The following is a 22308-nucleotide window of genomic DNA, read 5'->3' on the forward strand; positions in this document are numbered from 1 at the left end:
ATTCCAGCTGGAGCTTTTGTAGTGGTTTGTTCATTGTTAACCTGGTTGTGTGCAGCTGTTGTGAGTGTATGAATGTCGGCCCCTTGTATCGCTTCCCTGTCGGGTCCTTAATCTGTAAGTCCTGTTCTGACATGTGTAGCTGTTTTATGTAATAAACCCCCCTGTTTGTGAAGCCGTGAGAATGCGTCCATCCCTGCACCATGTCACCGTGACACTAGTGTGAAAATAATGGGGTGTGTGCTTGTGTGATGAATGAAGATAACACACACAATGTCGATATTTTTTATTCTATACAAATGAGAAACTGTGGCTAAATTTAAGAAAGCTGTCTACTTCACTTCAGTCTCGTTCTTACTCACAGATGTTCCAGAGAGGAAACTGACCATGGAAGAAGAAGAAGCCAAGAGAATCGCTGAAATGGGGAAGCCCATTCTAGGGGAGCATTCTAAACTGGAGGTCATCATAGAAGAGTCCTATGAGTTCAAAGTAAAGACACACAGAGTGAACACAAATACTTGCACACGCAACACATATGTAACATGCACTAAATTGGAATAGCCTCATTAAGTGTTTGGAAGAATCTAGAACAAGTAACATGTTAATATTTTAACAAAGTATGTTCCGTTCTTTAAGTTCATGAAAGCTCCGCACATGATTGTGATCTTCATAACCAGCTTCATGAGATGATCATTCACATGAGTGAAGAAAAAGGAACTGTTCAACATAGAAACGGTTTTGCTATGTTCACAATGAGTAGTGTATGTTTTTGCCGTTTAGTAATGTTTATTGTAGAATTTATCTTAGAATCTAACCAAATGTTACATAGATCATTTTAAGATATCCATACATCACTCTTCCCTCACTTATGGCCAGCAAATGTAGCAAAGAAATATTGTGCAGTGGCTGGGGATAACGATTTACTAACGATTGTTGCACGTCAGGTCACGTGGCTGTGAAGACACCAACATCATAATTCCACTTTCTTTAGCAGCTTTGGCAGTGCTGCCATCTACAGGCAGCAATTGTAAATTGCCGTAGACGCCTGAAACTTGGATAGTCTTTTGTAGGATCATGAGAAGTGTGTTATGATGCTATTTCCTTGTTTGTTCATTTGCAGAACACAGTAGATAAGCTGATAAAGAAAACCAACCTTGCTCTAGTTGTGGGAACCAACTCCTGGAGAGAGCAATTCATGGAGGCAATCACAGTCAGTGCAGGTGATTACCTTACACTCTCCATCTTACCTTCTCGATAAACACGCACACAAACACACACATACTATTGGCACTGAAGCCCTTTCTACAGCTGTACCATTATTACTACACAAATTCTGTTGGGTCCGCAAAATGTTTTTTTTTTATTATTTAATAATCAGTCATTCTTTGCATACATTCATAAACTTGTTTTTACCTTACTTTACCTTATCTATAAACTGTTGCTTCTTGGCTTTTATTGTATATCTCAAATGTGGCCACACAGCAAAAATGTCCATTGCAGAGTCTTTATGCAAGTATAAATAATATACACCCTTCCCTAGGTAAAAAAAAAAAAAGCCCCTACAGGTTAATGCACAGTTACCAATCAGAGGACAACGCTTTACTTTTTGTGATTAGAAGAGTTGGATATGATAGCGAAAGATGCAGTAATACCCACACAACCAATACACACATGTAAAAACAGCCTTTCTACTCCTCTTTTTTTTACAGCACAGTTCATATAAAACATTGGCAGCTTTATTTTCTCTCTCTGCTGCTGAAATATTTAATCCGGTGCTGGTTAAAATTTTATGAAGCATTTCAGGCAAGCTGCTTCAACTGGCAACACAAACACATGCAAATACACACATGCACACAAACACACACAGATACCAAAACACACTCACAGATCCCTTCATAATCACGTTTTTTTAATAATATCAATATATATTACAGATGGGTGATGAAAGGATAAACAGCTCAAAGTATCTCTGTAATGTGTTGGACCCACCTGAACATACCCCATCGTACACACATTATACACAGTCTATGTTCATCTACTTGAGGGTGAAGTTGTAGTTCAGGTCACTGATTGCTAGCATGCATAATATAATGAAAATATCTTAATACATGCAATATACTGTAGGCATATTTGACATATAAAAAACCAAAATAAATGCATTTCTTTGCATTGAAATATTCTTAGATGGTACACCCTACATAGCTGCACTTCTCAAATTTGCGAGCACAGAACATGTGTTCAGACAACCAAAATGTGCTGCATTTCACTGTGATCCTCTCGGTGCTGGCGGACGTCACGCGACTGGAAGCCTTTAACTGAAACATGATTCCTGCTGGTGGGCTGTGGGTCCGTATTTCATTCTGATGTTGTTAAGTGCCTGTACTCACATTACTGTTGAGCTCCTACTGTGATCTCCTGTGGGAACGCGAGTGGCAGCTGTGGAGAATGAAATTGTGTATTTCTCTCTCACCTCCCAACCTTCCCTCACGCCTCTTACCACCTCATTCATTCATCTTTCTTTCTTTCTCCTTCTCTTCCTCTCCACACCCTCTGTGCACTCTAATGCACTTTCACGTCCATCTCCTGCTCTGCTCCTGTCTCCTCCGCCACATCTCTGGTTTCCCCTTTGCTCCTCCAACTTCCCCCCAGGAGATGAAGATGAGGATGACAACGGAGAGGAACGGTTGCCCTCCTGCTTTGATTATGTCATGCATTTCCTGACTGTCTTCTGGAAGGTTCTCTTCGCCTGTGTCCCGCCCACTGAGTACTGGAACGGTTGGGCCTGCTTCATCGTCTCCATCATCATCATTGGCTTTCTGACAGCCATCATCGGGGATCTGGCCTCCCACTTTGGCTGTACAATCGGCCTCAAGGACTCCGTCACTGCTGTTGTCTTTGTGGCCCTTGGCACATCCATACCAGGTGAGTGTGTGTGTGTGTGTGTGTGTGTGTGTGTGTGTAAGGTCAGCAGACCACTCGTTTGAAGCTCTGGCACGTTACTGAGCACCACCTCGCAGCTGCACGGACTCGGGTGAGAGAAGCACATCTGAGGCTAAAGAGCCCATCTGTACAGGGCAGAGCTTCACCAAAATGAGCTGCTTAACCCCCTTGCACCTGTGGGCAGCACCTGACGTGAAGCCTGCAGAAACCTCCAGAGGTCTGTGAACAGATTTCTTATAACATTACATTTTCCTCTGGTAATGCTATAAGAAATTTGTAGTACCGTCTGTACAGGAGATTAAGTAGCTTTTCTTTATGCATGGACTAGTACAAGTGTGAAGTAGATTATAGTTTTATTTTGAGAGGAGAATATTTTTCTGATTATATGTCTAAAATGGAGTTTAAGCTGATATTTCAAATTCAAATTTTATTTGTCACATACATAGTCATGCACGGTATGATATGCACTGAAATGCTTTTTGCGACCGCTACAGACCACAGTATTGCAAATGTTGCAAGTATACAATGAAAATATTACACTTTTATATCTTTAACATAAAATGTGTGGAACAGGTAGGGTGAAGGTGTGCAAATGAGTGAAAGGCATGGATATCTCCATGAACTCATCAGAAAAAAGTAATCAGTCTGTCTCTCTCTTCTTTCTGTCTCTTTTTGCGCTCCAAATGCAGACACTTTTGCCAGCAAGGTGGCAGCAGTGCAGGACACGTACGCAGACGCCTCCATCGGAAACGTTACAGGCAGCAACGCAGTCAACGTGTTCCTGGGCATCGGCGTGGCGTGGTCAGTGGCCGCCATCTACCACCACATCCATGGGCGGCAGTTTGTGGTGTTGGCCGGCTCGCTGGCTTTCTCAGTCACACTCTTCACAATCTTCGCCTTCCTGGCAGTGAGCGTGCTGCTGTACCGACGCCGCGCCCACATCGGCGGGGAGCTGGGCGGCCCGCGGGGCCACCGCTTCCTCACCAGCAGTTTCTTCTTCAGTCTCTGGTTCCTCTACATCCTGTTCTCCAGCCTGGAGGCCTACTGCCATATAGAGGGCTTCTGAAGACCGGGAGAACAGGGAGGAGGGAGGAAGACAAGAAGAGAAAGAGGGGGAAGCACAGGACTCGGGCCCAGCTACAATGGGAGTGAAGGATGGAGAAATATCTAAATAGATTTGAAGAAAGAAAGCAAATGAAAGGATTTGAAAGAAGGGTGAATGTCTATATGTGTTTGTTTGGTTTTAAGGGAGAGAAAGATGAATTCTTGGAAAAACATGATGTCAACATCCCTCTGTTTGCTTCTCTGTGATGATTGGCTGCACACAGTGGGTGGGGTTTGGAGGAGCGTTTCTGACTGGGCCTTTTGTCCTTCTGAAACCTGGAGGCGGAGCTATTAAAAGTCTATATTTTTCTCAACATCCTCAATGAGAATGACTTTTTTTCTAAAATATTTTGGGAAAAAAAAAACAGACACAAAAAAAATTACAAAAAGAGGAAATCCTAAGAGAACTATTTTCTGATCTACATAAAAAGCTAAGAATAGTATTTCATCAGAAAAAAAAACATAAAGAAAGGTATAAAATTATTGAAGATCTGTTGACTGGACTCATAGTATTTTATTTTTATTGAGTTTCTTATGGAATGCCACAGCGGCTACAGTGTTCAACGAAATTGGAACGAGGAGGACACATGTGGCAGAAGTATCTGTTTTAGAGGAGGAATAAAACACGGTGGCGAGGAAGGAAAATGCAAGGAGAACATTTATCAAACTGCCCTGAACATTACTTACATAGTATATATCTATCTATATAATATATTTCCATATTTTCTGTATATTTTGAATATTCGTTTCAATGTGGTCACTTACTGTTACACGGGGTGGGGGGGTCTGTGGGGTGATGGTCTCCGGTGCAAAGGAAGAGCGTGTCTGAGGAAGAAAAAAAAATGAACGGAAGGATGACACAAAGCACACTCAACACCAATTTGAGCTTCTTCTTTTTTTTTCTTTTCTTTTTTTTAAAGAATGTTGTAACATCACTGAACCTTGTGCATCTGCCACTTTTTAACACACACTTTGGGTTTTGGGGGTGTGGCTTCATAACTCAGCAATTGATGTCGGATTTCAGAGGTCAAAAACATGGATATGTTCTTTTTGTTCGAAGTCCTGGAATTTCTTTATGTGCCAAAGTTCAATGTTATGAAACAGAGCACTTCAGCACCACAAGCTTTTACCAAAATGTGAAATGTGTGAAATGAAAGGACAGTTGCAGTGACAAAAACAGGGCTGATCTGCTCCGGATTGTCCATAGAGTAAATAAAATGCTATTTATGCAGAAGAGAAAAAGGTTCTGGTTTCTGCGTTGCCATGTTGGAATCCTGCTGTTATATCAATTGATAAGAATAAGCTAATTTTGTTGAATGTTACCCACAATGCAATGGTACACAATCATGTAGGAAAAAGAGTGTATGTGTGTGTGTGTGATGAAGTATCTAGCATGTTATAGTGTTGGAGGAACATTAGAGAGTAGAACCAAAGAACAGGAGCGTTAAGCAAGACACACACGTTGACCCAATCACCACTGGGGGGTGCTATCTCTACCCCATCTCACCAGGGTGCACAAATATACAATACTGGTTGTGTGTGTGTCTGTGTGTGTGTTCTACTAACATCTGGATTTATAACTAACAGGCTTTCAACACTAAAGTGTACATCCTTCTAAATATCTGTTTACACACTGTTTACATCACTGTCCTCAGCACACATGCCAGTGCCCACACACACATACACACATTGCCCTCTCATCCCCGATTGCTTTGTCTACCAATGAGAAAAAAAAGCCTTTTAACAAAATAAACATACACCTTCACGACTCTGCATAACAGTGGAGGACTTCTGCTTCATTTTCCCTCCGTGCGTGAGTATGGTTTTCTTTAAATGTATTTTTATTTGTCGGTTTGTGTTGGATCTGGCTGGTACACAATTTCCTGTGCCGCATATTGCCTTTTTTGGTTGCGTGTGTTTGTGTGTGTGTGTGTGTGTGTGTGTGTGTGTATGTGTGTGTGTTCTAACACCTCTGGCTGCACATGTGTGCAAGAGTCTGCAAGTGTGTGTGTAGCTTGCTTTGCTGGTGCTGGCTCTTCAACAGGGCAAACTTTAGAATAATATTTCAACCGCACACAGAGAACAAAACAATCAAAACAGCACACACACACCCTTCAAAAGCATTACAGTAATATCTATGAGCTGTCACGTCTTCTCATGCTGGCTCATTCTTAAAAATCATTTTTTGTTGTTCTCAAGGGTAGCTGTGGTTATCATTTTTCAGCCTAGTGCTTCCCAGGGAGAGAATCAGCAGGCTGAGGGTCTGTGTGAGTGTGTTTTTCAGAGCATCCAGGCTTTAATAAGTGTATCAGCTTCAAACACACACACACACACACAAATAGACAACAATGCGGTACAACTGGACTCACAGAGAGAGCACCCAATACCCCCCTGCACCAGCCATTGCAACGTCGACCATTTTCTAGCTCTTGGTAATCATAACCACGAATTCTGCAAGGCTGCATTTTGCCAGTTTTGCTGAAACCAATAATCAGCCGTTCCTTCTCCTGACTCGAAAAACTCAACATTTTATATCCTCTGTGTTCTGCTTGTCATGAACATCCTGTTTTGGCACCAGAAAGGACTAATATTATTCATTATTATTAGACCAAGTACAGTATAGTGTCAAGCTTGTGCACTACATACAAAAGCATCTGTGGATGTTACTCTCAGGGCCTGTAGAATCCGCAAAATGTTCTGGCATTTTCCGTGGAGAGGAACTCCTCTTTCATCCAGACCCAAAAACATGGATACTCTGAGAATGCAGCACATGCATATGTAACCATTCATGTAAAATGAATAAACTTTTTCATCTTTACACTGTATGTCCCCTCTTGGGTTAAAGAACAATGAGAAAAATGTGTTCCCAGAATAGGACTAAATGTGGAATTAAATTGAGTTGTTAAACTCAGACTATCGCCAACATGAAGGCATGTGTCTGCGTGGCCACTACAAGTGAGCGGGATGACGAAATTGTGTCTTTCAGAACTGCTTGGGGTTTGATGTCACATGGGACCCGATCAACACATAAAACAACTTTAGGCATATAAACTTTTGGACTTTTCTTCTTTTTTTTTACTCCTCAAAAATGATGCATCGTATTTTTATTTCAGGGATTTATGCATGGTGTCTACATTCATTTTGCGATTTATGTTAAGATGCTTCTTTGTCTTTTTTTGTCCAAAATAAAGACAAATGAAAAACTGTTTGGAGGTGAATTGCATGTGTTGCTGGAAGCTGCTGTTGTTGTTTTATTAGAAACACTGAAAACTGACCCTGTAGGTTTTTTTTTGAAGTCCTTTAAAAATGTATCCCATGTCACCTCAAACCAGAAGTCCTCACTCCTGATCAGGTTTGATTTAATGGCGGGATAACAGTCCACACAGCGTGGCTTGATTGGACTAACAGATTATGACGTGTCACGGGTGGGGCGTCATATGAGCAAACGTGAAAAGGTTGTCGATGGCGATGCATGCGCTGAACACGCTGTGTTGCCAGCTCTTCAACCTGGATCTTCGCTTTTTCACTAACCCACTCACCTCTTATAAATATGTATTACTCTGAATATTTTATTTCAAAGTCGACGAAATTAATGTAATTTTAAAACTATTGAAACATAGTAGCGAGTAGCGTTCTTTTGTTGCAGGATAAAACTCCAAACTGGCAACGTTGGCATTGAGCCTGCGCGTTAAATCGCGCCGCGCGCTCGTGATTGATGCGACTGCGCGCGTATGGCGACGCGGGAGGCGACGACGCGTCGACGCGTCGCTGCGAACTGGGCGGGAGCGCGCGCGTAAAGCCGCAATTTCTCTTATCAGGCGGAGGCCCGTGCGTGGCTTCCACGGACGTGACGGCGCGATGAGCTCGGGACCCGCGGCTGTCCACCCACCGCCCCCCGCCGTGCTCCCCGCGGCTTTGTGTCCCGTCCCGTGGCCGCTGTAGGCTGCTGGCGCCTCCTCCACCTATGGGTCGCGTCCATGGATGCTTTCAGGTCGCCGTCTGAGCCCCGCCGCAGTCCGGATGGGTGCGCCGCTCAGACCCTCAGCGCCGAAGCGGACGCCGGAGGATGGGCGCCCGTCACTGCGGGCTCCGGTTGCTGGACGGCGGTGTTCGACTACGACGCCGGTGCCGAGGACGAGCTCAGCCTCCGGAGGGGGGACCAGGTGGAGGTACTGTCCAAAGACTCGATGGTGTCCGGCGACGAGGGCTGGTGGACGGGCAAGATCGGCGAGCGTGTCGGCATATTCCCCTGTAACTACGTCAGCAGCGGCGGCGCGATCTCGGCGCCCGACGACCGCGCGCAGTTCCCCGTGCCGTCCCTGCAGCGTAAGTGAACCGGGAGTCACGTGCGAAACGGCATCTCGTATCGGAACTCTTGCTGGGCTTTTAATAAGAGTTGTGGGGAGGGGGCGAGATTTCGAGGTGCTGCCTTCCCTAATGACCTTCGTTTTTATTCGGGCTCCCACGCCGACACGCCCCTCCGCTATATCCGCAGTGCAAATGGCGTGCGTCACGGGCCAGGAACAGCGGGTGGACCCTTTAATGGGCGACAGAGGAGGAGGAGGAGGAGGAGGAGGAAACACAGCAGCACAGCACACAACGAAACGTGTCCTCTGCCTTTAACCCATCACCCTTAGTGAGCAGTGTGTGGGGACCTCACTGGCACATTGGCCGCTTCGGGATTCGAACCAGCAACTTTCTGATAACAGGTCCATTTCAGAACCATAGTTACAGCCCAGCAAGGATTCCAGTTTTTAATTCTGAGATTTGATACCTTTATGATCACCTGTCCAGTGTGATGCAGCCGGGAAAACAGCTGAAGACAAGACTGAGTGTGTGAGAGTGTGTGTGGGAAGTATATAAAGTCATCAAGAGAATGCATGTACAGAAAGTGCAGAACCAGCGTGGACCTGTAAACAACCGGAATGGTGACGGTTTTGAGTAAGGTCAAGACTTGGTGACTTGGACTTAAATTACGACCTTTAAAACCTACAGGGTGGCCCATTTATACGGATACACCTTAATAAAATGGGAATGGTCGGTGATATTAACGTCCTGTTTGTGGCACATTAGTATATGTGAGGAGGCAAACTTTTCAAGATGGGTGGTGACCATAGTGGCCATTTTGAAGTCGGCCATTGGATCCAACTTTTGTTTTTTCAATCGGAAGAGGGTCATGTGACACATCAAATTTATTGGTAATTTCACAAGGGAAACAATGTTGTAACTTTATTCTTTCATGAGTTATTAAGTTTCTGACCACTTATAAAATGTGTTTAATGTCACCAACCATTCCCATTTTATTAAGGTGTATAAATGGCCCACCCTCTATATTTCTAAAATGAAGAATTCATCCACATAAACCTTAAAGGACTGGAATAAAACATCCTTTTCGTGCATACTTTTTAAGTATGCCATAGTAACCGCATAGTGGTTAGTTTCCCGTGTTTTGCGCTGGTTTCCTCCGGTTTCTCCGGTTTTCTCCCACCAACTTTTTTTTTATTTAAAGTGAAGTGATTGTCATTGTGAAACACTGCAGCACAGCACACGGTGACACAACGAAATGTGTCCTCTGCTTTTAACCATCATCCTTGGGGAGCAGCCGTGACAGGCGCCCGTGGAGCAGTGTGTGGGGACGGTTGCTCAGTGGCACGTCAGTAGCACCTTGGCAGCTCGGAATTCGAACCCACCAACTTTCAGATTACGGGTCCGCTTTCTTACCCACCACCTGCCACCTGAAGACGAATCAGTGACTCTGAATTGTCCATTGCTGTGAAAGTGTGTTACGCCCCTCCCTGGGTCTCCGCTCTGCGCCCAGTGTCCCGGCCCTGATTAGGACTAAGCGGTTATGATGAGTGTGTGAGTGAGTGTGTATGTGTGTGTGTGAGTGAGTGAGTGAGTGAGTGAGTGAAAATAACTACAGGGTCTCCATGTACGTGTGTTGCTTTCTGGGGAGTTGTCCGTGGTGCTGAACCGTGCGCTTTAAGGGGGTTCTTAGTGAGTGACAAGTTAAGGGGACTTTCTTTTCCCTACTCAGATGGCTCAGCATTGCCGGAGGAGCGGATTTTCCTTTGCTGTCCTTTATAAAAAGTCTGTTCAGCATTTTTATCTGCAGATATTTTTTTTTCTTACTCTCTCAGGGAAAGCAAGTGTTTGACTTTCATAGAAAAACAAATCATCACATATGTAATGCAATTTTGTGTCAAACCACACAGAAATGTTTGAATTTGTACACCAATGTGAAATAAAAGCAGGTGCTGTACGTCAGGATAAAATGTTTCTGAGGGGTACGGGAGGGCTCCTCTCTGCAGTCTCTGTCGGCTGCTGTGCTTTACCTCTTCTGCGTCTCCCCCTCTGGGTGGCCTAGATTCGTGCTGGGGTCTCGGGATGAAATATTGATGACAGGCGTGGAGGGAAGAGCAGATCTACCCTTTACTGAGAGGGACAGGCGGACACGCTCTCCCAGCCCCGTCTCACACGACCACCACAAGTAAATTGAGTGCCTAGTGTTGAGAACAGTAGTTTTTTGGGGGGTTTGTTTCTAGTAAGGACCAGCCACAGAACCCACATGCATGTCACACGACAACAAATAAAATGTGACTGGATTCGATACAACACTCTCAGTATGTTCTCAGTGTGTTTTGTTCTCACCACTGGGCATAAAGTGAGTTTTAACGACCTATTATATTGATTTCTCGTATCTGTTCAACTTATTATCTCAAGGTTCCCCGTTATTATAGTATGTGTAGTATATGTTGCTGTTTCATGCAGAGGTTTTACCGAATTTCCAAGTGCGGACCTTCTCCACTACATCTGAATCAGTGCCAGGGACACGTCCCACCCTCCCCTGCAGAAACTAGACCTACGCTTGTCCCCCGCTGCCCCGTCCTTCTCCTCGGTGTCCTATGCATTTGAATGCTGACGTTTTTTTACGCCATGAAGCTGTGCTGAGCAGGCGCTGATCAACAAAACACCAGACACCATATATGCTAAAAACGATAAAACTTAAAAAAAAAAAAAAACTTGGTTCTTAGTGAGGACACCTTGGTTCTGCTAGTGAGGATAACCACAGTAATTAAGATGCACAAGAAAAAGAACAGCTGTACAATGTTGTAAATAAAGTACGTTGCGGTATTTGTGCATTTTTGAGCCTGCAATTTGCCCTGTGGGGTTCAACCTTGTTGACTGTGTCTTTGGGAACAGAGATGCACTCCTGCTGCACCCCTGTTTCTGAAAGTGTATAAAGTATTATACAGTGTCTTCGTAGTGTTATCTGTTATATCTGAGTCCTTGGCCAGGGTTATTAGTCTGGACACGCCATTAATTGTCCATTTATTCCTATGTCTGCCATTGGTATTTCTGGATGGTTCCATGAAATAAATGTAGTTACTGAATAATGAAGAGCAACTGACTCCTGTGGTGGTGAGTTTTTTTCTTTTTTTTGCCCTCTTGTAATTCATTAATTATACTGGGATTCAGTCAGTGGTACAGAGATTTGGAGGTCCGGTTTAAAAAACACCTGAATTTAGCCTCAACTAACTAGGGGTGCCTATATATATATACACAGTACTGATATATATATCAGTGATCCTTGTATACTGTGGGTGAGATGTTGACGGTGAGCTCAGAGTTATGTTGTTGGTCCTACAGTGCTGGAGATCGAGTTCTCAGAGCTGCTGCTGGAGGAGATCATTGGCGTGGGAGGATTCGGGAAGGTGTACCGGGCGCAGTGGCGGGGCATGGAGGTGGCGGTGAAGGCCGCGCGCCACGACCTGGATGAGGACATCAGCCAGACCCTGGAGAGTGTGCGGCAGGAGGCAAAGCTGTTCGCCATGCTGCGCCACCCCAACATCATGGCGTTGCTGGGGGTGTGTCTTCAGGAGCCCAACCTGTGCTTGGTGATGGAGTACGCCCGCGGCGGACCCCTCAATCGCACGCTGTCTGGCAAACGCATACCCCCCCACATCCTGGTGGACTGGGCAGTCCAGGTGGCGCGAGCCATGCTGTACCTGCACTGCCAGGCCATAGTACCCATCATCCATCGGGACCTCAAGTCAAGCAACAGTAAGAGCCCAGCTTTTTAAGGGGTTTGTGTATGAACATGCATGCAGTATTTGAAGGCCTTACATTGCTGAGCAATGCACACATATTTCCATACAGATTTTCGAGCAGGGTTACGCTGACACACTGCAGACAAACACCAGGATGAAAAGGCAGGTTGTGACAGAGGCGTGACAGTGCTGTAGACTAAATTCTGAATGCTACGAATATAGCTGTTTTACAGTGCGCGCCCTGTCATAACTTTTCCTTATGCAAGGACATTTACAAAAAAAACAATTTACTGTGACATCCACATGCTGGTACCAGAAGCTTGTTACAGGAGATGTTTGTGCCATATTTTGCTCAGCTGTACTTTGCCCATCTTTTACACCATCACCATAATAATTCATTCCTTGCTTTCATTCTGTTTAATATTAAAGCAGCCAGAAATAACTGAAATATGTTGCAATCTTACGCATAGTTAAAGTCAAGAAGTTGATGAGATTCAGCGCGATCAATTTGATTGTGACAAGTGTGTGTGTTTGGAAGTGACTCCTGTGTATTTGAGGGGATTTTGTGTGTGTGTGTGTGTGTGTGTGTGTGTGTGTAATCCAGCCTTTTGCAGGAGGTTTGCCCTGCTGTTTCTCCTAAACCTCAAGCCTATTAACAAGGATTTGCCTCTCAGTCTGGTCCTGGTATTGGCTACTGCTCTCAGACTCTTGCATCTTATTGGTCTGTGAGTTGTGATTAGCTCAAGGTCTTTCTTGTGATTGGCTCATGGGTTTCTAAGCTCCTCTGTGTGCCTGCCACCACCAGCTCAACAAGGCAACGCATTAATTCACTCTCAGAGCATTAATACACATTCAGCACACACATCTAATGCATTTATGTCCTGCCTTCATCGGTTTGGGTTTATTTCCAGCCAGAGGCCGGTGTAATTACAGGGCTGATGTGTCTTTTTGTGTGTGTGATCCCACAGATGATTCCTGCACCTCCCTGTAAAGTTCAAATGGACACAACATTTCTCACATATTTTTAAACCCACCACAAAAAGAGATACTCCCATTAGTAATTCTCTTAGATCTCCATGTTCTGTATATTCTCTGCTAACTTACAGCTGTCTTTCCTTTCCACTTTTGTCTAATTTGTTTCTTGTTGCACCCTTTCTTTTTCTTTCTTTTCACTTCTTTTCTTCACTGGCCTCAACCATTTGATACCACCCTGATGAAAAAACACACGTCGACTATCCAAAACACAACCCCCCTCCCATCATGCATCAATTCATCATTTCCCTCCCCTTCCCAACAAACCCAAACACCCCCCGGCTCCTGCTGCAGTTCTCATCCTGGAGAAGGTGGAAAATGAGGACCTGAGCAGCAAGACGCTGAAGATCACCGACTTTGGGCTGGCGCGCGAGTGGCACCGCACCACAAAAATGAGCGCGGCGGGCACCTACGCCTGGATGGCCCCAGAGGTCATCCGTTCCTCCACCTTCTCCAAGGGCAGCGACGTGTGGAGGTAGGCGTGGCACAAGGAGTGCCAGCACAGAAAATTGTCTTACGAAATACCAAATACGTGTCGTTTCTGTGATTATAAAACGAATAGAATCTAATTTAATTATTTGATCAGGAACATGGAGGGCTGCTGGGCCCAGCCTCTTTATTAGGTTGTCTCAACTACAATTTTAAAACAAATTAATCTTTCAGAGATTAAGGGATGCTGTACAAATAGAACATGCTCTTTGTGCTCATGATTTCAACATCTAAAATCTGTGATTTTAGGACATTTAGGATATTTACTGTCATTTTTCATCTTAACTGGGCTTGCTGGTACTGAATGCGTGTGTGTGTGTGTGTGTGTGTGTGTGTGTGTGTGTGTGTGTGTGAGGAGAGTGTCAAGGCAAAGAGGAAGGCTTTGATCAAAGATGGTCATAACTCCTGTCTGAGCATCAATTAAAAATGGAACTGTGATGCTAAATGAACCTCTTCTGATTTTCAGTGTCTTGGAAAATGTTAACATTAAATTTGTGTGGTTACAGGAAAGATGGTAATAAACTGTAACCCTCACTGCTGGTTGTGAAACCACTGTGAGTTAAATGAGAAGCTTGTGTGAGGGTTTATCTCGGACACACTCACACACTCGGTTTAACAAAGCTATTCCTGTCTGGAGTTTGCCGCTGCAGAGCGGATTACACTGCAGATCAACGCAGGAGAAGATGTTGACCTCGTGGGGGACTAACTTACCAAAGAAGCCATTAAAGGCTGTTTTTGACCACTGGTGGAGTTTAATCAACCAAAATAATTTCAATTTTCTAAACAACAGTAAAACACTGGTTTTCTGAATCATACACACGTACTTCTGCTCTCTCTTCTTTGCTCTATTTGTGAAAAGGAAAGTCAATATAACAATTTGTTTTCTCCTTGGTAGCTACGGTGTGTTGCTATGGGAACTGTTGACAGGAGAGGTGCCGTTCCGTGGCATTGACGGTCTGGCGGTTGCATATGGAGTGGCCATGAACAAACTGGCACTGCCCATTCCCTCTACCTGCCCCGAGCCCTTTGCCCGACTCATGGAGGGTAAGATTGGCTCTGCCCACACACCCAGCTCCTGTGTTTCTTCTGTTTCTTTAGCCCTTTCCCCTTCTCTTCCCAATTGCTTCTGTCTTCTCTCCTTTCTCAGACTGCTGGAATGCAGACCCCCACTGCCGCCCATCCTTCAGAACCATTCTAGACCAGCTGACTGCTATAGAGGAGTCTGGCTTTTTTGAGATGCCGGCTGAGTCCTTCCACTCCTTACAGGATGACTGGAAACTGGAGATCCAAGAGATGTTTGATCAGCTTAGGGCCAAAGAGAAGGTAAAAGTTCAGAGAAGGTAGTAGATCACATTAATGAATGAACAGAATGAATGAACATTAATGATCATGGAATGGTTACTGCTTTTGGATGAGAGGCCATCACCCTACCATCTCTATTAGCATTCCGTCCTCTCACTCCAGGATTTTAGATTCTTTTCATTGCAGAACAGACAGCCAGCTGAAAAAACCCACATAGTGTTGCTTTAATATTTACTTTGCTTGAGTTTGTAGTGCATGTGAATATCAATTACCTTTAACGTGTAACCTCTGACCATCTAGGAGCTGAGGTCCTGGGAAGAAGAGCTTAGCCGTGCTGCACTGCAGCAGAAGTGCCAGGAGGAGGCGCTGCGGAGGCGGGAGCAGGAGCTGGCTGAGCGAGAGATTCACATCTTGGAGCGTGAGCTTAATGTCATCATCAGCCAGCTGTACCAGGAGCGCCCCCGGGTGGAGACGCGCCATGGGAAATTCAGACGCAGTCGTCTGAAGCTGCGGGACGGCAACCGCATCAGCCTCCCCTCAGGTCAGTATGCGTGATTGTACAGGTAATGGATGTATAGATGTGATGGAAGTAACCAGTGCAATCGTTGATTACATTTCAATTGAGTTCATCTTGTACCCACCAAGCCACATCAGCAACCCCATCATTTTATCTGAAAAATGGGGCTGAAAGGGTGTATGTCAAGCAACAATACATGCTCTAGATCTGGGTACTGATCTTCTGTACGTTGATCAAACACTGGAAAATGTATTACCTATCTGTGCCCAATTCCATAGACCTCATACATCTTTGATATGGACACAAATCAAAGGTTACAGGGTAGAAGGGGTGGAAGAGCAAATTACACGAGCGCCACAGGGCAATCACCAATGTTTAAAATATATATTTTTTATCATTAAACGAGTGGCCTTTAAAAACATAGTAATTTGTATGGAGAAAAGTACTTTCCAGGATTCCTTATTGAAATAAGGTATTAGTACTGAAAATATTTGAATGATACACACCCTAACAGGCACAATGCATAACATCCATGTTTTTACTGTCTATGGCTGTATGTGTGGCTGAGTCTAAAGGGTTTTAAAATCCATCTGACCTAGCTTACAATTTGAATGTGAACAGTGCAATTAGACAGAATGATATATAAAGATAAAGGGTAATATTATTGTGAGATATTGTGAGATAACAGGATTACTCTCAACTAATCAAAATAGTATGTTGGAAAAAAAATGTCCTATAATAGATAATAAAGCTATGATATTCACTGCTAAAAGATTCCATCCTAGTCCTAAATGCATGATTTCTGTGTATTTGTACACGCTTGTACCTGTGATTTTGTGGCGAGTAAAAATGAGACAGGTTCTGTGGGGTAATAATGTGTAATTTGGTAGCTGCAATGTGTCATTTATTTAACCAGAATGTCTTGTGTGGCTACAGATTTTCAGCATAAGATCACAGTTCAGGCATCTCCTACACTGGATCGGAGGCGGAGCACACTGGGCAGCAACTCCACCCCACCAACCAGCCCACCTCTTTTGCCACGCTTGCGAGCTATACAGTGTAAGAAAAAAAGCAACATCTACAACATATTCTGTAAATTATGCAAAGCTTGATTCTGTTCTCTTTTTTTATTTTTGCCTGTAAAAATGTACTACAGAATCACTCGTTCATGGTTCTTTTGTTTTCCTTTTGTTTTCCTGTGTGTTTGGATAGTGACTCCTGGCGATGGTGTAAATGCATGGGGGCGGAATGCAGCATTTCAGCATGAGGAGGAAGAGGAGAGGAAGAGCTCTCGGAAGAAGGGGCGCACGCGACCCCACCGTGAGCACAGTGCGGACGAGAGGTCAGAGGTTATCGCTTCAATTGCTTATAGTCATTTAAAGGTCATTACTAAACACGATGATGTGTCCTCAACATAACAGGCCAGTGTAGCATTAGTTAAACATCTACTGGTGACCCAATCCATCAATAACAGAGCTCTTTTGTTGCATCTGCATACTCATTGGATGATCTTGCATCCCCATGAAATTTCCACATCCGGGAAACAACTAGTTCTGGAACATTGTGCCTCCTCTATCTGAGGCTTTAGCTGTCAACGTCTCCTCAACACTGACTACCTGAGGGGTGATCTTTTTAGGTTGCTTTCACTTGATTCCAGAGGCCTCCTTTAAGGCCTTTACCTTCGCTTCAACCCTCTTAAGTGTGCCAGGGTTTCTCCAAGAATCCTGAAAACTCTGGTATTAATCCAGCTTTGTTCCATCCCAAATCATTAGATCATGTGAGAGCTCACAACCCTGCAACTACAACCCCTGAACTCACAGGATTGGAATGAGTGTGCCTAGGATCTCTGTGAATCTGTTGGTTTTCATTGTAGAGCTTTAGGAGATAAATTTGCTTTTCATTTGTTTCTGTTAAAGTTTTTCCTTCTTTATAACAACTAAAATCATAAAATCTCACATCCCTTATGGCCCTTTTCTGTATCTTTTAACTGCAGTCTGAAGACCCCAAAGCAGGGAAACAGGCAAAGGTCATGTAGTGCCCCGAACCTACGCCGCTCTCCCCGCCACAGCCCGGCTGTACCTGGGGTGCCTAGTCTGGCAGAAACTGGTAAGTACAACAAGAAGGTTTGTAAAGGCCAATAAAGTGGTAGAATTAGTGAAAATTTTCAGGAAGAACCTGCACCCTGCCATGAATTTGTGCGTTTAGATCAATCTAGCATTTTATATTAAAGGAGTAGAGCAGCATGTCTCATTCGTGTTGCTGAAATGCTTTAAAAGTGGGACAGGGGGATATTTTTAGGGTTTCGCATTCATCCGGGCCTGGTGTCTAGGGAGGCGGGGGGTGGCGGACAGCGAAGGACGCGAAAAGCCTCACTGCAACGCAGACACACACTCCAATACTAGTTTCTGTGTGAGGCATACACACTTATACACTAAAACACACACACTTTGTATGATGAAATTAACTGCAATTGCCTGCATATGTGTGTGTGTGTGTGTGCATGATTGTCCTGCAGAGAATGAAGACTGTTGCTTCACCAGTGACTCCCCAGGAGGCGGAGCCTCTCCTGGCCAATCATACCTCTGCATCCCCTTCCACAGAGAGGGGTCTTCAGCCTTAGAAAATTATGGACCAGAATGTGTAGGAAGCCCCGCCCGGGAGGCATGTCCTACATCGACATCGAGTCATAGTCCTGGAGTAGGCCGGCGCTCAGAACTAGTGTTGCTTGGATGCGGTGCCATCCTCGCTGCAGTCGGTCTGGGGCTTAACCTATTAGACTTGGGGACACCCTCAACTACGGTGGAGGTTGGAGGCAGCAAGGCACGCTGGGAAGGTCTCTTTCACCGCGGAGGGGGTCAACGACGCAGCACAAGCCCCCCAACATGTAAACTCCTCCGACGGGAGAGTCCTCTGCAGCCCCCACCAGCTCTTCCTCCCTCGCTCACCCTCCTCTCATTGTCCTCCATCTCCGACTGCAACTCCACCCGTTCATTGCTCCGCTCTGACAGCGAGGAGCTCCTTGTCTGCCGACCCCCGACCCCTCCTCTGCTGCACAGAGAGAAAATAACTCAGCCTTTTCCTCTCAACCCGCTGGTGAACACTCATGTGGAGAGCTTCAAACGCAACCCACGCCAGTCCCTCACACCCACCCATATCCCATCCAGCACACACACCACGCGTGGGCTTCACCGCACCCCATCTGATGGGGCCATCAAGAAGGGCTGCCCACCACAAAACCATGGTCCCAACCATCCTCCACCTGGAAGAGCTGATGGTACAGGTATGTCTTTTAATAAATGTTATGGCCAGATCTATAATGAAGAAATGGACATAAACACACACGTACACACTGAACATAAAATATGTGCACAGACAGATATTATGATTGAACAGTTTTAATGAAAAAAAAATGTCTCAACAATAGGAGTGAGAACAAAGAGACTCTTCTTTACTGTGTTGTAGTGGAATTAGTAGACTAGTATGTAACACACTCACCGATGATTCAGGTGACCATAACGTCACAGGTTCACTTACTATCCTTGTGTCTCTGGGCCACACACTCAACCCTCAATTAGGCCAGGGAGACTATCCCTGAAACCAAAGGATAATCCCTAAATGGAAATGCAAACAACAACTACAGTTATATACAACAGGAACATGTTCAAACATATGAGTGAATTTTGCTAAACCAGATTATATACTGGAACTGTGAGTGAATTGGTTATCTCTCTTAACCGATAGCTCCAGGCAGTCCATGGTACATGAAGGATGATGGTTCTGAGGTCCCACGCTTGCCTGACCCAAACTTTGTCTTCCCACCCACCCCCCGGCGACGCTGCCCGCCAGAGCGGCCCAAAACTCTGGACTTCCTTGTGAGACCCCGCCCTTCCCCACGGATTCGCTGTGAGGCGCCTTGGGGTGACTCGCCTGGCGGCAGGGGCAGAGGAGAGTCACCAGTACATACTTCTAGCACAGAGACCCCATCCACTGTTGAGTTTGGAGGAAGTGTGGCTGTCCCTCCAACCCCTTGCTCCCCCTGGGTGAGTGACAGCCTCCTAGACCAGCGGGACGAGGGACAGTGCCGGGACGGTACCGCCCTGCTCTGCAAGCCTGAGCCCTCGTTGGCCAGAGACTCACCCTACCGAGTCCAGCCAGGTTTCTGGTCATGAATGAAAAAACTTTAGTGATCTGTTGACAAATAAGCTTTCTACTCCAGTTTGCGTGAAACATGAGCAACGAAGGAGTAAAGAAGAACCACTGGAGCACTGGAAGCCTCTTAATGGGACTTTTGGGATTGATGTGACTGAGAGGAGACTGGGGTCGGTTCGGATCTGTGTTGGATCATATTATCCATCAGTTGCTTTGTTTCCATTCTCACTGTTTTCTGAAATCTATTAACATGTAGCTGAAGCCGGTGCCAGTATGCAATGCCTCATTTAGGAGTGGGTGGTTTTGTTTGTAGTCTGCATTAGTGTGCACTAATACCTATGCACGTAATTGGCTGATCAAGGTCAAGTCACCTGACTGGCGGGATTTAATGACACATTTTCTGACCCAAAAAGGCATTCCCTGACTGTGTGTCCCCTGCTCAATAGCGCCCTCTCAGTGATAGAATTAAAGGTGCTATGTGTCAAAATTGTTATCCTTGCTATGAATGGCACTATTGATGCACAAACAACGTACAACTTGCATCGCTCCATCCAGCAATATACGCCGGACCCATTGACTTCATGGAGCATCCCAATGAATGAAACTGCCTACGTGTTGTCACAAGAGGTTAAACAGTTATTGTAATGGTGCCATTTACAGGTGAGAAACTTAAAACCACATGGGCATGTTATTAATATTGTTCTATTTGAGGAGATCCAAAGAGTTACATCATAAAAAAGACAATTACATAATGTACCATTGTTAACAATTCCAATATCAACCAGAATAATCAATATTATGGATTTTTGGTCGCCTTAAATGGCACATCTTTGGTTTCACGATTGCGGAGGGACCCCTTCCTTGCCTTTCCTAAAAAATTTGCTTTTCAGCGGTGGCTTTTGTCTTGATCAGGGGAGTTGCTTATATGGTTAAAGCTGAAAATTCAATAACACTGCAATGCAATAACATCACAGAGCATATGAAGAGGTAGAAAAATCACCTTAAGTGAGTTTGCCTTAGGTACGCAAAATAGGTTTTCTTGTACGATTGAATTTATAATTGAATGAAAAATTAAATGTAGCACCTTTAAGCATGAAATAATACAATATTCAGCGGAGGTATACACAAACCTTCTAGCTGCATTGAGGAACTTAGTGTCTCCATGAAATCATTATAAAGAGAGTTGCTAAAATATTGTGTATAAGGTTACGTAATCACAGCTTTACATTTGTGCCCATTGTTTACTACACGGTCAAGATTGTGCATCTTTTTTTACTATAAAAACAAAAAGTGCATTTTCGTCAGTCACATGAATGTATAGCTTTTTATCCCTTTTTCCAATTTTTTGCATTTATTGTATTTTCAACATTTTGCTTGTGTGTAATCTGTAAACTCTCCTCAGCTCCGTTTTTCTGCCCGTGTAGCATGCTCCCATTTTGTCTCATTGAAACACACGAGGTAAACACACATCTGAAATGTGCACGCACCCTGGGAACACAGTAATCACCCATCTTTAGCTTTGAATTACTTGCCGATGCACTGGGTTGACAGCACAGAGCCTGAAGGCTCTCAGATCGAGTCGATCTCTCCGATCGAGTCGCCCCAGACAGAGATGAGGGCTGAGAAACTCTCGGCTAACTGCAGCAGCACCCACATCCGTGGTGTATTCCTCCCGTGTGTGTGTGTGTGTGAGGGTTTGGAGAAGTTGTGAGAATTTATGCAACTGTGCACGCTTTGTGGTTGCTGATGTGCAAGAAGAAAAAAAAACGCCCTGGAGGCACGGCCTTTTTTTTTTTTTTTTTTTAAATGATATATATTTATCATTTGTTTACATGTTTATTTATGCAAATTTTTGTAACATTTATTTTTGTACTTTTTTTCTGTGTTACTTTGTTTCCATGTCCTGGTGCAGATTGTACAATATTTCTTTTGACATCAACTCCAGGTATGAGAGCACTCTTCCACACGTAGCCGACCATCTTGTCAGGGGATTCATTCTTGTACAATCCCCTCAGATGCTCAACCTAATTCAAACTAAAACACCCTGAATTCTTCATCAATAATAAGCTATTTTCCTCCCTGAGGGAAACCTATAATGGGCTGTGTGCACATTTCTCTTTTATTCTAAGAAGCAAATATGTAGATTGTACATTTACTGTCATTAGAGTCTCCCTGCATCCCTAAAGTGATTTTGTTTGATAGGTTCCCCCGATGGTGTGTGCGTGAGAACAAAATGAAATGTTGGACTTGTGTCTGCACTGGAGCACCTAGACTTGTGTAAAGTAATAGTAAAAAGAAGTCAGACTCTGCCTGTCGTATTTCATCTCATTTCAGGTCTGGGAATTTCACCCCACGACTTCGGTGGTGTAGTTTAAAACCATGTTAATACCAGTCCAACCAATCTATTTATCTGTGCATAAACTTAAACGTAAGTTCAAGTGAGTGTTATAAGATGTTTTAAGAGAGCCCAGCTGCCAGAGTGATCTTTTATGGACATTTATTTTTCTTAACAGGTATTGAAGGTTAGTAACATTTCTGGAATATTTCTCGACTGTGCTAGAGGTCAACTTCCATCATAGGAAAACTTGCAGGCGTTGGAACGTGCTGTCAGATGGAAGTCATGTTTACTGAGCACTACTGCTCCAACCCCAGAATCATTACCCCCCACACACAGACACAGAAATGCACAGTTGGCAGACATTTGCTGATGAATACCGCTGATTAAAA

General features: G+C 44.4%; 2 protein-coding genes across 4 annotated transcripts in view; both read left to right on the forward strand.

The window, feature by feature from the left end:
- Positions 1 to 5277, forward strand: part of slc8a3 (solute carrier family 8 member 3) — a 64974-nt gene extending 59697 nt beyond the window's left edge. For 2 of the 3 annotated variants that reach the window (XM_028981911.1, XM_028981925.1), the window contains 4 exons: positions 362 to 486; positions 1118 to 1217; positions 2647 to 2919; positions 3627 to 5277. In XM_028981911.1, the coding sequence (XP_028837744.1) occupies positions 362 to 486; positions 1118 to 1217; positions 2647 to 2919; positions 3627 to 4003 (875 nt within the window). In that variant the 3' untranslated portion in view covers positions 4004 to 5277. The remainder of the gene's footprint in view (positions 1 to 361; positions 487 to 1117; positions 1218 to 2646; positions 2920 to 3626) is intronic. The other variant, XM_028981919.1, reaches the window with a different exon arrangement.
- Positions 5278 to 7834: 2557 nt separating this feature from the next.
- map3k9 (mitogen-activated protein kinase kinase kinase 9) lies at positions 7835 to 21895 on the forward strand. Its single transcript, XM_028981898.1, has 11 exons — positions 7835 to 8367; positions 11692 to 12105; positions 13419 to 13599; positions 14509 to 14657; positions 14761 to 14936; positions 15216 to 15456; positions 16369 to 16491; positions 16645 to 16774; positions 17426 to 17538; positions 17948 to 18712; positions 19174 to 21895. Exons 1-11 carry the CDS (start codon positions 8019 to 8021, stop codon positions 19599 to 19601), a joined length of 3069 nt encoding a protein of 1022 aa, XP_028837731.1. The 5' UTR covers positions 7835 to 8018; the 3' UTR covers positions 19602 to 21895.
- Positions 21896 to 22308: the final 413 nt, after the last annotated feature.

This window comes from Denticeps clupeoides, chromosome 1 (assembly GCF_900700375.1).
Source record: "Denticeps clupeoides chromosome 1, fDenClu1.1, whole genome shotgun sequence".
NCBI classification, from domain to species: domain Eukaryota; kingdom Metazoa; phylum Chordata; class Actinopteri; order Clupeiformes; family Denticipitidae; genus Denticeps; species Denticeps clupeoides.

Excerpts from the sequence above, each read along its gene's own strand:
- map3k9 (XM_028981898.1), top strand. The coding sequence starts at position 8,019 with ATGGATGCTTTCAGGTCGCCGTCTGAGCCCCGCCGCAGTCCGGATGGG. Across the intron at positions 15,457-16,368 it reads CCGCATCAGCCTCCCCTCAG|ATTTTCAGCATAAGATCACA; the intron begins GTCAGTATGCGT and ends GTGTGGCTACAG. Across the intron at positions 16,775-17,425 it reads GAGCACAGTGCGGACGAGAG|TCTGAAGACCCCAAAGCAGG; the intron begins GTCAGAGGTTAT and ends TTTTAACTGCAG.